General features: G+C 53.8%; 1 protein-coding gene across 4 annotated transcripts in view; it reads right to left on the reverse strand.

Moving 5' to 3' along the window:
- CACNA1A (calcium voltage-gated channel subunit alpha1 A) overlaps positions 1 to 17477 on the reverse strand; it is a 238217-nt gene that overhangs the window by 13630 nt on the left and 207110 nt on the right. For 2 of the 4 annotated variants that reach the window (XM_079917174.1, XM_079917171.1), the window contains 7 exons: positions 14507 to 14623; positions 14098 to 14163; positions 13807 to 13922; positions 12296 to 12446; positions 8639 to 8766; positions 7266 to 7362; positions 3788 to 3893 (listed from right to left, as the gene is read on the reverse strand). In XM_079917174.1, the coding sequence (XP_079773300.1) occupies positions 3788 to 3893; positions 7266 to 7362; positions 8639 to 8766; positions 12296 to 12446; positions 13807 to 13922; positions 14098 to 14163; positions 14507 to 14623 (781 nt within the window). Of the gene's footprint in view, positions 1 to 3787; positions 3894 to 6312; positions 6410 to 7265; positions 7363 to 8638; positions 8767 to 12295; positions 12447 to 13806; positions 13923 to 14097; positions 14164 to 14506; positions 14624 to 17477 lie in introns of all 4 variants that reach the window. The other 2 variants (XM_079917173.1, XM_079917172.1) reach the window with 1 other exon arrangement.

Consider the following 17477-nt stretch of genomic DNA (forward strand, 5'->3'; position numbering starts at 1 on the left):
TCCTAGCAATGTGATTTATGGTGGGGGCCTTGAGTCACGTGGTATCAGCGTGACCTATAGAGGGGCTGGAGGCTGAGCAACTAAGGTCAGCCAGGCTTACAACGACCAACTCCCAATAAACACACTAGACACCAAAGTTCAGGTGGGCTTGGATGGTTGGCAACACTGCATACATGTTGTTACACATCATTGCTGGGAGAAGTAAGCAGTGTGCATGTGACTCCACTGGAAGGGAGTGGAAGCTCCCTCTTGGTCTCTCCTGGACCCTGCTTCATGTGCCTGTTTCCTTTGCAGACTTTATCTTTTTTTTTTTTTTTTTTGCTCTGTGTGGGCCTCTCACTGTGTGGTCTCTCCCGTTGCAGAGCACAGGCTCCGGACGCACAGCCTCAGCGGCCATGGCTCACGGGCCCAGCCGCTCCGCGGCATGTGGGATCTTCCCGGACCGGGGCGCGAACCCGTGTCCCCTGCATCGGCAGGCGGACTCTCAACCACTGCGCCACCAGGGAAGCCCCTTTGCAGACTTTAATCTGTATCGTTTTGCTGTAATAAGCCATAACGGTTAGCAAAACAGTTCTGAGTCCTTCTAGCGAATCACTGAGCCCAGGTCTTAGGTTATCTTCAGACCCCTGAACACAGGTCCCCAGAGGGAAACAGCAGCTGGGATTCAAAGACATTATGTACCAAGAGTAGGTGCACTGTTAGACCCATTTTACAGAACTGTGGCAGGCAGAAATCTAAAGTTGCTCCTTCTTTCCCAGCAAAATTCTGGTTATTCAATCAAATGCTTGGGACTTCCCTGGTGGTGCAGTGGTTAAGAATCCGCCTGCCAATGCAGGGGACACTGGTTCAATCCCTGGTCTGGGAAGATCCCACATGCCACGGAGCAACTAAGCCACAACTACTGAGCCTGCATGCTACGACTACTGAAGCTTGCATGCTCTAGAACCTGCGTGCCAAAACTACTGAGCCCCCATGCTGCAACTACTGAAGCCTGTGTGCTGCAACTACTGAGCCCACGTGCTGTAACTACTGAAGCCCGTTTGCCTAGAGCCCATGCTCCGCCACAGGAGAAGCCGCCACAATGAGTAGCCCACGCACTGCAATGAAGAGTAGCCCCCACTCGCCGCAACTAGAGAAAGCCCACAGGCAGCAACGAAGACCCAACGCAGCCAAAAAAAAAAAAAAATTAAATCAAATGCTAGTCTAGGGACTGCTATGAAAGGACTCTGCAAATGTAATTAAAGTCCCAAGTCAGCTGACTGTAAGCTGATCTGGGTGGGTCTGACCTAATCAGGTGATCCCTCTAAAAGCAGACCATTTTCTTTTCTTTCTTTTTTTTTTTTTTTGCGGTACGCGGGCCTCTCACTGTTGTGGCCTCTCCTGTCGCAGAGCACAGGCTCCGGACGCGCAGGCTCAGTGGCCATGGCTCACAGGCCCAGCCGCTCCACGGCATGTGGGATCTTCCCGGATAGGGGCACGAACCCGTGTCCCCTGCATTGGCAGAAAGACTCTTAACCACTGCGCCACCAGGGAAGCCCCAGACCATTTTCTTGGCAGCAGAAGAAGTTAGAGTGATTTGGAGCACATAAAGAATTAGATACATCCCTGGGAGCTAAGTGTAACCTCTGGCTAAAAGCCAGAAATGAAACAGGGACCTCAGTCCTACAGCCACAAGGAACTGAATTCTGCTAACATCTAAAGGAACTTTGGAGTAAATTTTTCCTCGGAACTTCCAGAGAAGTTCTAGAGAAGGTGGCCTCGCCACCTTGATTTTGGCCTTGTGAGACCCTGAACGGAGAGCCCAGTTGAGTCCACCTGGACTTCTGACTTACCTAACTGTGAGCTAATAAGTAGGTGTGTTTTAAGCTGTTAAATTTGTGGTCATTTGTTACACGGCATAGCTAGCTAATACATGCGCTGAGGCTCAGAGAGGGTGAAGTCTTCTGCCAAGGTTTACAGTTGAGGACAGGGAAGGTGGGTGGGCAAGGTGAGTCCACTTTCCCACGTGATTACAAGATAGCTGCCGCCCACACTTCTGCTTCCTCACCTCCCTGGGTTGGAACCTCCACCAGCTTCAACCATGCTGATGAGCAAACAGTCTGGGGCAGGCAGTGCCACAACGTGGACAGAACCTGGGCCCCCACTGGCCATGTGCACCGAGATGCTTGGCGAGCCTGGACCACTTGCCTCTGACTTGTTGCATGAGAAAGAAACTTACGCTGTGTGGAGACAAGTGGCACTTATGCTGTCCCCTGAGTCTCGGCCTCACTCCTGATTCTTTCTCACTCCATTTGGGGGCACCTCTGCTCTCTCTACCTTCATCTGCATGTTTCCTGGCTCTCATAATGTCTGTCCTCAACGTGCCCCGCCCCTTCACTGGGCACTGTCCCACTGGAAGCTGCTGGTCTCCTTCCCTGAATGTCCCCACTCCGAGCAACTTCCAGTCTTGTCTCCTCCCCCTCTTCTCCCCAGGGCCCTGGAAAGAACATGTGTCCCTAAAGTGCAGTCTTCCTTCCTCATAGCCTCCCAGGGGCTTCAGCTGGGTGGAGTCCTGGCCTCTCTCTTCAGCCTCTGATTCCCAACCCTCTTCTGGACGATGCACACAGCCCTCCACCAGCTACTCTCCCAACTTCCTTCTCTCTGGTGACGCATGTGCTGCTCTCTCTGCCCTGCTGTCCCGTCAGCTGTCAAGTCACATCCACTCTACCGCCAGGCCTCAGAAACCCACTCCAGGCAGGAGGGCCATGACCCCTCCACCAGAGCTGCCCTGGTCAAAGTGACCAGTGGTGACCTGGCACAGGATCCGCTAGTCACTCTTGGTCCTCATCTTCCTCAGCTGCTGGGCAGCACCTGACACACTGGCGACGCCTTGTAGGAGCCTGAGTTGCCTTGGTCTCCACCCACCTGCCTGGCCACCTTTAATGCTGGGGTGGCCCCAAGCTCAGTCTTCGGGGGTCTGTCCATCCACTCATCCCCTTGGAGAGCTCGTCCAGTCTCCTGGCTTAAAAGCTGCCAGCATCTGATGCCTCCTGACGCTACATCTTCAACACAGCCAGGAAGACTCATCCCCTCACTTCCTTCAGAACCTTCTCGGGGGGCCTCCACCAGAAGTGTAAGTTGGAGAGCCTCCTGCCTAGCCACCATCTTCATGTGTCACCTCCAACACCAACCTCCTGCCCTCCCTTTGCCCCAAACCTGCCCCTGCCGTCTCTTCTGTCTCAGGGCACGGCAGCTCCACCCTTCACGCACCGGGGCCCCAGCCCCTGGGGGTGGCCTCGTTGCCTCTTTCCCTCACACCCCACATTCCATGCATCAGCATCTGGTCCTCCTGACTCCCAGGAAATATCCAGAATCTGAATATTCCATATCCCCTCCTTCCGAGCCGCCACCCTGTGTTCACATGAGTTATATCAGGCCTCCTCCTAGCTTCTCTCCACTGTGGTTAGAGGGAGTAGGTGCCTCCTCTGCTCTCGAGGCTGCTTGGTACCCCCATGAGCAGAGTGCAAGTCAGTTCAACATAGCCCCAGGTGGGGGGAGGGGCTCTGCACCCGCTGGTCCCTCTGTCTGGAGCGCTTCCCCCCCAGGTATCCACGTGATTCCTTCACAACCTTGCTGGGGAGGCCTCCCCCCCACTGGAAGTGTAACCCGAATCCTCCAGGCTTAGAGCGGCGTCTGGCACACAGGAGGGAAGCTCTCAGTATCTGCTGAGCAGGTGAACGGCTCAGCCCTCCGAGGCCCTGGCTCCACCCACCCTGCCCCACCTCTCTGCTCCCGTTCCTGCCCTTACCCTTGGCGATCTTGATATCCAGGGCTGTGCGGATCAGAGCCATGAGGGTAGAATTGAAGTGGACGGTGTTGTCATCGGCAACAGGCAGATCCATCCGCAGGAGCCTCTACAGAAAACCAAAGGCAAGGGCAGTCATTCCCAGGCACCCCTCCCGGATCCCGTGAGCCAGACCCACCCTACCCAGGGAGCCCCAGGAAGAACTCTGAAGGCAGCGGCTAGGGTGCCCCCCACCCTCAGGTTACCTGTCCCGGTGTTCCATTTCCTGATTGCCCTCGCTGGCTCCCTCAGGGAGGGCACTGGGGGCTCTCCTATGCTGCGGAGCCCCTGCCCGTTCCTCGCCCGCCTGCTGGACCCTAGGGCTGGCATTTCCAGGGTTGGCCCACATCCTTGCCCTGCCCCAGAGTTCTTCTGGACAGCTCCGTTCCATTCTGACCCCAAAGAAGAAGAGTACAAGCCAGATCGCAGCAGACATGCAGCAGCCAGGCAGAGGGGTCCATTGCCGCAGCCGCCGGGGGGGCCGCTGGCTCTCCACCCCCAACCCCTGGCTCGGCCCAGACCAGACCAGATGGCCACAGACCGCATCATTCCTCCGAGAAGCGGCAGGCAGGCGACTCCCCCTGCTGATGGGGCGGGCCCCTCGCGCAGCACATGCAGCGAGGCCATGACACACAGAACAGCGGACAGGGGCGCATGCAGACGGAATCTCGAGACTCATTCATAGCTCCGTGGAAAGTGTATCTCAGGGGCATTTCCGGATCTTGGCTCTCTGTGCAATGGCAGGGGGAAGGGGTGAGGGAGGTGTTCCCATGGCCCAGGGAAGAAAAGATTCCCTGTATCCCAGGCAGGGGCTCTGTCCCCCATGCTTGGTGGCGTGGGAGAGGATGCTGGGCTAGCGTGCACCAGCCCAGGCTGAGGGGGCACGGAGATGGAGACTGATGTTCACCAGAGGATTCAGACACGGGTCAGCAGGAAACACAGGGTTGGAGATGGCAAAGGGGATGGCAGACTCAGAGCCGAACACAAGAGATGGGTGGAGGCAGGGTGGGGAGGGAGATGGTAGACAGAGAAACACATACACACTGGGCCACTGTGCACAGCTGTGCAGGCTGTGCACTGCACAAAGGGCTCCCCATCTTAGAAATCATGGACTTGTGTATTTAAATGACAACTTCCCAGCTGATAGTGGAAAAGTGTCTTGCTCTCCTCACACTGGTGGATTCCAATTGTTTTCCCACAAAGTGTTCTGTGCAAAGGATGTTCATTTCAAATGTGCACAAAGGTGCCTTACGGACCCGTGGCAGCCCTGCACAGAGACCAGGAAGGGAAGGGCACTCTCTCCCTCTCTCTTGCACACGCTCACACACACACCCACACTCGGCCAAGGAGAGACCAAGAGAAGGACAAAAGAAAATTAGAGAAGCGACAGGTACATGGTAGTAAGGCTGGTGGGGCCATCTCCTGGTCTCGCCTGGGAAGAAGGAGTTCATGGAGGGAAGAGGACGAGGAATGAGGTTGTGGGGAGGTGGTTACACGAGGCAGGAAGAAATGGGATGGACAGAGGGGAGGGAGGACTCTTGTAGACAGAGGAGGCCAAGGTGGATGGGTGAATGGAATGATGGGACCATTTTTTTTGGGGGGGGAGGGGCTGACTGTAAAGGTCATCTCTGAACTTCTAGTGGATGAGTTAGGGGGAACAGAGCATCTGTCCTTGGGTGCCAAGGGAGATTCCGGGACGGGGTCTAGAGGGGTGGCCCGGCCCAGCCGCCTGGCGGCTCCTTCAGACAGCATGCACCACCCCCCCGGTCGGCCATGGTGCCTGCCCGCCCCAGGCCCCCGCCAAGGCAGCGTGCATGGCCTGCGTCAGGGTGCCACGGTCCAGGGGTCCAGCTGCGGCCCGCCTGCCCACTCTGGAACAATGGAGAGGCATGTTGGGGTGTCTTGGAGGGAGATGGGTGGCTTAAGGACAGGAAGACTGGGGAAGCAACTCCAGGGGGGAGGCGGGGGAGGAGAGGCTCTGGGTGCTCCCCGGGAAATCTTGGATCCCCCAAGGCCCTAGGTCAGAGATCAGCTTCAGGTGTGTGTGTGTGACCGTGAGACCTGGGGGCTCAAGATACAAAAGATGGGGTCCAAGCCCCTCCCTGCAAGGCACCTGCCCAGGTCTGGGCATGGGGGCCGCTCTGGGCTCACTGGCGACCCCCACCTCCCAAAGGGTGTCCAATTTGGTTCCTGGGGGACCAGGTGCGAGGGGACCTGGGGCTCCCCTCACCCTCCCCCCGGCGTGTCGGCCATAATAGAGTCTCAAAACACCAAGACACACTGATCAGAAAGGACGGACACAGTATACTGCTTAGAATCAAGGGATGGTCATGATTCATTTACTCAAGGAGGAAAGGGGAAAAAAAGGAAAAAAGAAAAAGAAAAAAAAGAACAGTAATGCTGGAAAAAGAGACTCGGCTGGTTGTTCCTGGTCAGCACTGAAAAATCCCCAGTGCCCGGACATTGGTGGTCGGCAAGGGTTAGACTACCTTGTAAGCTACTCTGGCCGGACACTTCTTCCCCAGACCCAGGGGCGGAGACATGTGTCTCAGCATCTGATACATGTCCGGGTAAGGCATGCGGCCCCTGGCAGCACCGAAAACAAAAACGGGGGTGGGAACGGAGAACCAAAAGAAGGGTGGGTGGAGGGAGGGGAAGAAAAGGAAGGAAAAAGAAAAAACAACCAAAAAAAAAAAAAAAACCAAAAAAGCAAAACAAAAAAATCACACGAGCCGAAAAAATAGAGAGAGAAAGATGCAGAGAACGATAAAATAGGTATTTCAAATAAATGGAAAAGAGGAGGGAAAAAATGGAAGAGGTCATTAAAAAAAAGATTATTTCACTGCTTACGAGCAGGGAGAGAGAGAGAGAGAGAAGAGAAAAGTCAGATTCACTTTTGACTCTGGGCTATGGTTCTGGTGGAATGTGGACGGAAGTGGGGGCTTCTCACTTGGAAGCAACGCTTTGGTTCAGTGTCATTTAAAAAACTGGGTCAAGTTCTCTGGTTTGGCTGAGGCTGGTCTCTGAGGGGGCCTAGATGGGGAAGAGGGGCCAGGGCAGTGGAAGGAGGGCTGGGGGCTTTGGGAGGCGAAGGGTGGAGGAGGGGAGAGTGGAGGAGATGGTGGTGGGGGGGGTCAATGCAAAGTTACAGTCCCCCCGGATGTGTCTGATTTGGGGTGCCGTTGAGACCCCGGGATGGGCAGCTTCAGCTAAGAGCAAGCAGAAATGGCTGAAGGGAACGGAGAGATATATGTTCCATGCTTCATCAAGTCTATGTGACTGCATTCTGTTGGCTAAGTTTTCTAGTTTAGTGCAAAAGAGAGAGATGGCTCTGTTTTTTAGATTATATATAAATATATATATATATATGAAATATATATATTGAAGAACCCCAAGCCACACTCATTCCATGGATGCTAGCAGGTTTTAGTGGAAATCAAACCTTGCAAGCAACCCTATGAGGACATTTCTTGCCTAAGCCGAGAGGGGGAGATATTACGCGCAATAAACTGTACATATCCTTATAATGAATCCGACCGCTGAAAGGAGAAGAGAGGGGATTAGTGGAGGCACGGGGTTAAGCTGCGTTCACACTGGCTCCCCGTGCACACAGTGAGGTCATGATGCCAGGGGCTGGGGACCCCCTGGCTTAGAGTAGGGGAGATGTGGGATGAGTGAAGGTCCCTGAGATGTTCCCAGACACTCACAGACCCTGGGGCAGAGGGTTTCATTTGGAGTGGGTTGGGAGCTCTGGGCTGGGGGAACCTCCCCCAGGGCTCTCTGTGTCTCCCTCTTCCACAATCTGGATGGGCTACACTGGGGGCTGGGGGGGCTCGTGGAATAGAGGACAGGGGGACAGCATCCAACTGCTGTGACCTAAAATCAAAAGAGGAAGAGTTAGGAACCAGCTGAAAGTCAAGCCCCAGCCCCGCAGCTCACCCCAGCCTCTTGGTCTCATGGAGGGTTGTCCGGGGCTGAAAGAATGGCAAGGATCGACTCCACCCCACCTTCCTCATGAGGCTCCCCTCTAGTGTTCAGGCTACCGAGGGCCCCCATTTAATGCTTTCTCAGGCCCCAAGCTCAGCCTGAACTAGAATCCTCAGTTTGTGGTTGGTGGGCTCTGAGCATCAGGATGGCACCTCTGAGCATCCTGCAAGGGCTTGGTGTTGAGCGGGCACTCAATACACTTGAGCAGGGTGGAGACCACCCTTGGAAACCATCACCTGTCAACCAGGAGGGGGCACTCTTGTGCCTACGGAGATGGGAGAGCTCACTCCCTTCGTGACCATGAAGATGCAAGGACCAGCAAGGTTCTGTGTCCTCTCCCCTGGCCTTGTGTGACCACCTGCTCCAGGGTCCTGGGATCGCAATGGGAGCTGGGTTCCACCACTCTGATCTTGCAGCCAATTCTGTCTGCCAAGGTTACTAAACCAGCCCTTCTCCCCATACTGCCAGGAGAAATGAGGCTGAGAGGCCTCTGGCTTCCTTCCTGGGGCCTGGATAACGTGTCCTCACCATCTGGAAGCCTCACAGTGGCGGGGGCAGGAGAGACTCATAGGAGGTGAACTCATGGTGGATCCCCTCCCTCGTCTCCCAGAAAACCTGGGGTTTGGGCAGCAGTGGTACCCAAATCATTTAATCCAGGATGTGTGAGGGTGCTGATTCTCATCTTTTTTTTTCTAGACTGATCCTCCTGAAATCCCTGCTGGCTCTCCAGGGAGCCAACACCCCAAGGTCTGGATCCTGACCTAGACTGTGCTCCAGTGCCAGAGAAAGGTGGGTGATGTGGCTGGAGGATTTGGGGTGACAGCTTACCACGCTGCGGGGTCGTACTCGGCCCAGACACGCACGTACTCATCCAGGTGGTGGGGACCCAGGATGGAGGAATCTCGGGTGAGGTACTCAAAGTTGTCCATGATGACAGCAACAAAAAGGTTCAGCATCTGTGGGGACCCCAGGGGCCAAGATGGGTGGGGGAGAGGGAGACACATCCAAACACATATACACAGAGGCCCAGAGGGAGAGAGGGAGGGAGATAACAATGGGAAAAGGTAGTCAGAGAAAGAGATGGGGGAGATAGAGGAAAGACACATGCCCACAGAAGGAGCCCAGAGACAGAGAGATGGAGAAATGGAGATGGGGGAGAGAGACAGAGACAGAGATAAAGATGGAGACAGACAAAGATACAAAGAGATAAAGACCAACAGTGATGGACAGAGACAATCAGAGAGAGAGGTAGAGAGGCTGTGTTAAATAGAGGCCAACACCAAGGGGACCACCATGACCCCAAATCCTCCCACACCTGATCCCCAATGGGCCAGAACCCTGTCATGTTTCCATCCTCAGCATAAAGTAAGCACTCAGCAAATATTTCTTCGATGGATGGATGGATGAATTTTCCTGCATTTGTCTACATCTTGTAGCACCTTGTCATGTGCTCTTCTAGCCTTTAGCACATGGGGTGCTTGCATCAGTCTTGCCTTCAGGCCTTAGTGAATGTTGCTCCCTCAGTGGACATCATTTTTCTCCCTTTGGATAATAGCATCTGGGGAAACCCCTGCCCTTATACTTAGATGCTGTTGTTGGGTGTGGCTGGCTGCACAGGTGGTGGTCACATGACCTTGTGATTGGTTAGGGAGGGGCACATTACCCAAGGTGGCCAATGAGAGCCTTCCTTGGGATTTTTGCTGGCACTCTGGCAGCCATCTTCCCTTTATAGGGAGAAAGTTTGAGAATAAAGCCAGTGTGAAGGAGAACAGCAAAGAGGACGGTCTGCTATTGCCTGGATCCAGCCTCATCTGGACTTTTCAGTTATATCAGTTAGTGAACTGCATATTTCACTTGTCAGTTTCGGTTGAATTTCTGTTACTTGCAACCAATTTGATCAATACATGGTCTAAGCCCTGCCCACAGTCCCTGAGGGCCACTCTTTGAAATCTTCCTTCCTTCAGTCTGAGTCTCCCTTACCAAAGCACATATCAGATTGTATTGCTACTGTCTCCTGACTTGTCTGCCCAACACCCCTGCAAACTGAGAGAAATATGTTCTCTCCCTATATCCCCAGGGCCTAGTATAAGGCCCGGCACACAGTAGGTATTAAGCAAATGTGTAGAAGTAAGCATAGTAGGTGTTAATAAATGACCTGTAATTCTAGGCGTCCCTAACTTTCGTGACTCTGTTTCTTTTATATACATCGTTATTGGAGTATAATTGCTTCACAGTGCTGTGCTAGGTTCTGTTGTACAACAAAGTGAATCAGCCACATGCATACATATATCCCCATATCCCCTCCCTCTTGAGCTTCCCTCCCACCCTCCTTATCTCACCCTCCTAGGTGGTCACAAAGCACCGAGCTGATCTCCCTGGCTATGCAGCTGCTTCCCACTAGCTATCTATTTTACCTTTGGTAGTGTATATATGTCCATGCTACTCTCACTTCGCCCCAGCTTCCCCTCCCCACCATGTCCTCAAGCCCCTTCTCTATGTCTGCTAGTGACTCTATTTTTAATTCATCATTTTGTGATATTGATTGAGCACCTGCTGTGGGCCAGTCACTGTCCTAGGTGTTGGGGATGCAGCAGTGAACTAAACAAAAATTCCTGCCTAGGAAGGGCTGATGATCAAGGGTTGTAGATGTCTTCTAGGGTGCCTGCCCTTCCCAGATGGGATGTAGTATAAGACTGTGTCAAGTCTTATACTACAAGGGTGGTCATTTGACCAGGAGCTAGGATGGCCCATTCAGACTCTCTTCTGGGAATTTGGAACTGGGCAAGGGACTGTCTAGGTCAATGGCTGTTGCCATTCGACTTGGAGGGTGTGTTGCTGTGAGACTTAGGCTGCAAGTCTCTCAGTGTGAGACCGACTGCTGGTCTGAAGAGGGTGGATGTGTTAGGCTTTGGCTGACGGACGCTGGTCCTTGGGTTGAGTTCTGAAAATAACATCTTCCACACTCCCTGGGCAGCTTACATCCTGCCAGTAGGAGCCATGGTTAGGGGGCCAGCCTGGGGAGGAGAGAGAAGGAGGAGAGGAGCTTCCTTCTGCTTCCCACGTGGGTCTGTGCTGTGGGTTGAACTGTGTGCCCCCAAAAGATATGTTCAAATCCTGGCCCCCTGTGCCTGTGAATGTGACCTTATTTGAAAAAAGGGTCATCAAGTTAAGATGAGATCATACTGGATTAAGGTCGGCTAAATTCAATATGACTGCTGTCCTCATAAGAGGGAAATCTGGACACAGACACACACGGAGAAGACCATGTGATGACAGAGGCAGTGATTGGAGTGATGCTGCCACAGACTAAGGAACACCACCTGTGGCCACCAGAAGCTGGTAGAGGCCAGGAAGGATCCTATCCTAGAGGCTCTGGAGGGATCATGACCCTGCCAACACTGTGGTCAGACTTGTAGCCTCCAGAACTGTGAGAGGATACATTTTGGTTGTTTTAAGCCACCACGTTTGTGGTTCTTTGTGACAGTAGCCACAGGAAACTGTCTTCAGTTGTCCAGGGACAGAAGACAGCTAGGGTGCCAGCACTCCCTCAGGGGTTCCAGGGGCAGCTGGGTTGGTTAGTAACACCTTCTTTTCCTTTTAATACCCCAGCCCTGGCCTTCCTGCAGTTGTTAATCCCTGGTGACTTCAGTGTTCTCTGTTTGCTCTTTCAAGCCTGTGTAGCCAGTCCCTATATTAAATCCCCGCTGCTTGAAATACTTAGATAGTTCTTCTGACTGTGCTCAAACTGCTCCAGGAAGAGTGGAGAACGAAAAACATTTGCCGAGATGAGGCCCCAGAGAGAGTGAGAGAGAAAGAGAGAGCAGGATGGAGGTTCCTGATAGATATACTCATTCCTCCTTGTTTCAGTCTTGCAGTGCTATATAGTCTCTGGTCCTAGGAGGGTCCTCCTCTTGACAAACTTATCTTTTACTAGTGAAAACCCATTCAATTTTTTTGCAAAGCCCCACAGCTCCCAGAGAATGTTTATGTGGCTGACTTTTTCCTGCCTCCTGATCGTACAGAGGAAGGCACCCACCTTTCAGAGGGCAGATGGGAGTCTCCCACAGCTCAGCTAGATGGGTCCTGGGGCCAGCTCTGAGCTCCATTAGTTTTTCCCTCAGCATACCCAGTGGGTCTCAGATGGGGGAGATTCTGCTCCCTCCCCCAGGGGACACTTGATAATGGCTGGAGACATTTTTGGTTGTCACAACTGGGAGGGTAGTGGGGCATGTGCTACTGGCATCTAGTGGATCAAGGCCAGGGATACTGTCAAACATCCTAGCATGCACAGAACAACCTCCATCAGAGAATGACGCAGATCCCGATGTCAACAGTGTCGAGGGTGAGGAACAGTGGTTAACCTAATCCTGGGCTGGCCCAGGCTTGGAGGGAGAAAGTGTGCAACACAGCCACATTCTATAGCATCCACACCCCTGAGAGGGAGCCAGGTCTAGGGAGCCCACCCACACATGTCCACAGACTCACCAGAAATGAGCAGAGGAAGATGAAGGAAACGAAGTAAAAATAGGCAAATTCATTGCCGCACTCATGAGTCAGGATGCCAGAGTTCTTATCACAGGGTTTACCGCTGAGGCAGGAAAGCATGATGTTGTGCCAAGCCTCTCCAGTGGCACTCCTGAGGACAGAGAGGGGGCATCAGGGACCTGGGCACCCATCTCTGGGCACCAGCACCACCACCCCCTGCCCCCCAAGGGAGGCAGAGCATTGAGGTTAAACGCTTAAGCTCTGGAGCTGGATTGGTGTTGGTTCAAGTCCCAGGTAAATCACTTTTTTCCTCTTGGAGCTCAGAGAGGGGGATTCTCATCCTTGGCTGCTGTGTATTAAAGCCCAAGGAGAATGTTTTTTAAAAATGCTGATGCCAATGGCCCACTCCCACAGACTTGGATTTAACTGGTTTGGGATGTGGCCTGGAGACATAGGTATGTTTCAAAAGCTTCCCTCTCTCTAGGTGATTGTCATTTCTTATTTCTTTCTCAGGTTACTCTGCTCCAGGCACACTGGTCTCCTTGCTGTCCTCCAACATGAGAGCTATGCTCCTGCCTCAGGGCCTTTGCACTTGCTGTACCCTCTACCCTTCCCCAGATATCCACATGGCTCCCTCTCTCAACTATTTCTCTCAAATATCACCCTCCTCAAGGGAGGTGTGACCTATCAGCCTTCCTTTTTTTTTTTTTTCAGTTGTTACTTGAGAAAAAAATTTCGTTTGACAAAAATATACAAAAATTTAATAATTTTAAGCCTTTAACTGTATAATTCAATGGCAATAAGCACATTTACAGTGCCATGCAACCGTCACCGCTATCCACCTCCAGAACCTTTTGATCATCCCAAACTGAAAAATTGTACCCCATTAAACAATAACTCCCTCCTATTCCCCTCTCCCAGCCCCTGACAATATGGATTCTAGTTTTTTCCCCTAAGAATTTGCCCATTTTGGGTACCTCATGTGAGTGGAATCACACATTATTTGTTCTTTTGTGCCTCCATGTCCCTCTTAATCTTGAATTTTATCTCCTTCTAGTATCTGCTATAATCTGATTATTGATTGTCTGCCTCCCCCATGGGAATAGAAGCACCCAGAGGGCAGAGAATGTTGTCTCTGTTTTGTTCCCAGTACTTACAGCAGTGCCTGGCACACAATAGGTGCTCAATAAACCTCTGATGAATGAATGAAGGAACCCTAAGTGCAGCCAGAATTAAGAATCAAGCCTCAGCGTCTATTCAGAGTCTATAAGCCTTTTTCCTCACCTGTCAGGTGTGGTTGCCAAGAATCTCTAGACGGGATGCTCAGGAGGATTCAGTGAGATAATGCCTGAAAATGCCTTCATGTTTACGTCCCAGGGCCTTCAGCTCCTGCCCTGCCAGGGTCCCTTGGTCCCCCATGCCCACTCCAAACCTCAGTGGAACAGAAGGTTGAGGGCATGCCCCCCCCACCACCACCAGAAGAGAAGGATGAAAGTGTGCCCCCCTCTCACCGGAAGAGAAGCATGAGGGCCTGGAAGAAGGTCCGGAAGTTATTGTGCTCAGTGATTTGGAATTCATCCTCGTCACTGTCCTCATCCTCTACGTCGATGCCGATGTTGCCAAACACCTGGGGAATTAGATGGTGATGACTAGGGGTGGCCACGCCCCCTAGTGGCTCCGGGAAAACTCCACTCAACCTTCAGGGCTGCCTCTCTGAACTGGGCTCCCTTAACCCACCCCCACCTAAGGGCAGTGGCCCTCCTTGGGAGCGCTCTGGGAACATTAGGGGGGCTGGCACGCACCTGCATCCCAATGATGGCGTAGATGAAGAAAAGCATGGCAATCAGCAGACAGACATAGGGCAGGGCCTGGTGGGAAGGAAGGCAATTAAGAATAGTGCTGGGGGCCCCTTATCCACACTGTTTCCTTCATTTGTCCCAGTTCTCCACCCCCATGGGGTGGCCGCATGCTGTGCCCCAGTGGTGTCAGGGTTGGTGGGCCTCTTTGGTGGCTCTGGGAGATTCCCCTTGGAGCTCTCACGACACACCAGGGCAGGAAGTTAGACAAGACCCCTGCCTATAACACATTCTCAGCGAGGTGTATCATAGAGGCATTTCCCCCTGGTCTATAGATTCAGCCAGAGCAGGTCAGGGTGGGGGGATCCTGATTTTTCTTCTCAGCCCTGGGCTGGAGGCAGGGCCAGGGGCTCACCTTGAAGGACTGCACAAAGGTCCAGAGAAGAATCCGGATGGTGTAACCCTGACGGAGGAGTTTGATGAGCCGGGCCGCTCGGAAGAGGCGCAGGAAGCTCAGGTTGATGAAGTTATTCTGGGGAGACGGAGAAAGAGGGGTGACCATCCACCCACCCCCAGGGGCTCAGAGCTGTCACCACTCACAGAGGCCCCTACATGAAGCCAACCAACAGGAAAAAGCAAGCCAGACCCCAAATAAGGAGCGAGAGGAGAGAAAGCACTATTAATGCAATGGTGCGGAGGAAAAAACTCGAAAAAAACGAAGTGGGGTGTGGGGAAGAGAAAGGGTGAGAAGGGAGGAAAAGGCATCAACTCAAAGGCATAAACCCTCCCTGCCAGCCCCACCCTCAACGGGGAAAGGAAAGAAAAAGGAAGGAAGAGAAAGGAATGTGGGTGGGTCGGGTCGGGGAAGAAATAACAAAAGAACAAGGAAAAGAAAATATATCCGAGTCATCCAATCAGGAAAAAAATCCGAGATGGTTTTTGTTTCTCCCAACAACCAAATGCACTGAGACAATAGGACACAAGCGGGTCAAGTCGCCGAATCCATCACACGTGTACGATGCACAAACACCAGGGCGGGGTGGGGGCAGTCAGCACGCTCAGGCCTGGTGGACATGTGTGGGTTCCGAGGGCACGTTACGCTCCGGGCCAGAAATGCATCTGTCGTGGGACTCGCCGGGCACCCTGCCCTGCCCTGCTGAGCTGCCCACCCTCTCCTGCCCGCCCTGACCTCACCCCACGGCCAAGAGGAGCAGTGGCTCAAGCCAATTGGAGAAGCGGAAGAGCATCTTTTCTTACCCCCTTGGCGAGCGGGAATGGGGAGGACGGGAGGGAGCTGGGGCTGTTCGGCTGCAGGGCGAGTCCTCGCTGCCCGCTGAGTCGGAGAAGATGCATTTGGGGCCCTTTCCCCCCTTTCAGGGATGGCTTCTCAGCTTCTGGAGCTGGGTGGAGTAGCACGGGACCAGGCCTGCAGGAAGCAGGAAGTACGCAGCGCCCGTGGGTGGGTGAGCGCGCCGTCAGCCCGGGCCCACCGAGGGGCCGGTGCTGGGGGCCGGGAGGTGGGGCTGTCCCTGCCCCCAGGACCTCCCTGGGTGGACCCTGCCTCTGCTCAAAGGCCCCCTGTCTAGTCACTGCCTCTACCTCCTCCCTCCCGAGCCAGAAGAACCCCAGGTAGGGGTAGGGGTGGGGAGACAGCGATGGAGATGGTGGGTCTTACGTGACTGTCCAGGGGCTTGTCTGCTGGGGCCTCTGGTGGGGTACTGGAGGCTAGAAGTCATGAATGGGCCAAATCTGGCCAACGAAACTATGTTGTGGGGCCTGAGCAGTTTTCCTTTAGAAATTAAAAATAGCTCCTAGCGTTTAAAAGTCAGATTTTGCCCCCACATCTGGCTTTCAGGCAACCCTGAGGCTGCCTCCACGGGTAGCAGTTACTTGAGGCACAGATGTGGCTGCCCGCCGTGAAGTGGGCCACGTCTCCTCCAGTTTGCCAAGGTTCCCACATACTAGAAATGGAACCGGTTTCTTGGCTTACGGCATCTGCTTGGTCCCCAGAGGCATCTGAGTTTGAGACTCCTGCTTCAGGTAGGCATGGAAACCACCACTGATTGGTGGGTTGGAGGCAAAGGGGCCTTAAGGGGTCTTGGAGGAGTGCTAGATACAGGCCACGTAGCAACGTTGAAACTGGCCTAGCTCTCACCCAGCAAAGGGCACAGGGGTGATCGTACAGGTTGCCCCAACAGTCACAGCACCACTGTCGGTCTCAAGCGTTTGGACAGTGAATTATATGGGCATCCTGTTTGGTGGTTTCTGAGGGCTTCCCAGCCACTGGATCTAGCTAGCTCTGACCTGGGAGCTGAGAGACACAGAGAGGGGTGTCAAGGAATTTCTGAGGTTGGCAGGAGGCCTCTGGGTTTTCTGGAAAAGTCTAGGGTGCTCTCTGGGACACATCAGTTGACTCTCAGGCCTCTAGGATGGGGGAGGGGTGTGGGGCTCCTACCCTGACCACATTCGGGTCTAACCACTGTGAGAATCTCTCAAGCGCCTCGAATCAACCCCCAGACTCAGCTTGGGTGACAGTCACCCTCCGTGCCCTGTTGACCTGACTCCCAGCCCTGCTTGGCCACCCAGCTCCATCTGGGGACAGGGCCGATGGCCCAGGTGTCCCCAGTCCCCTCCCGTCCATCCCCAGAGTACAAGCCATCCCTTCATGGGGCGGGGCATAACATGTGGACTCATGCAAAGTCAGGCGGGCCCTGGAAGCAGCCTCTGGGGGCTCGGGGCAGAGCGGGGCGGTAGGGACTGCTACCATGCAGGAGAAAGAAGGGGGGTTTGCAGGGAGACGCGTGCAGAGAGCATGCTGCCCTTCTTGGGGCCAGGGAGACAGGAGACACACGGGGGAAGTAGGGGTGGAAATGAAAGAGGTGACAGGGCAGGGGAAGGTTCTAGTCTGCCCTCATCCACCCCCCCCATCTCTTCCTGGGTTTGCATAGAGTCCTTCAAGTGCTCCTAGAACTTCTGACTTTCTTCCTAGCTTCCATCTTTTTGTCCACAGCCAGGAGGGAATAGCTGTCCTCTCCTCCAACCCTGCCCAGTGCTTCCTGGTTCTAGGCTGAAGGGGAGTGATGTGGGCCCTGGAGGGCTTGCTGTGTTCAGGGGTGCGAGTACTCAGAAGGACATGGAGACCACCCTCCTGAGGGCTCCAGAGAAGTCCTGCACTCGCAGACCCCACCTCCAGCCCAGATGTTGCCTCTGCACTCCAGACCCATTAACCCACTGCCCACCTGACTTCTTCTGGGGTGCCCTTCAGGGCACTTCAAGCCCACTGTGCCCACACTTGTGCTATTCCCCTAACCTGGCCCTCTCCTGGCATTCCCTAACTTCCATCTCCCAGTTCAAGCCAGACTCAAGTCCTCCAGGCACCTCTCTCC

The sequence above is a fragment of the Stenella coeruleoalba genome, assembly GCF_951394435.1.
Source record: "Stenella coeruleoalba genome assembly, chromosome: 3".
NCBI classification, from domain to species: Eukaryota; Metazoa; Chordata; class Mammalia; order Artiodactyla; family Delphinidae; genus Stenella; species Stenella coeruleoalba.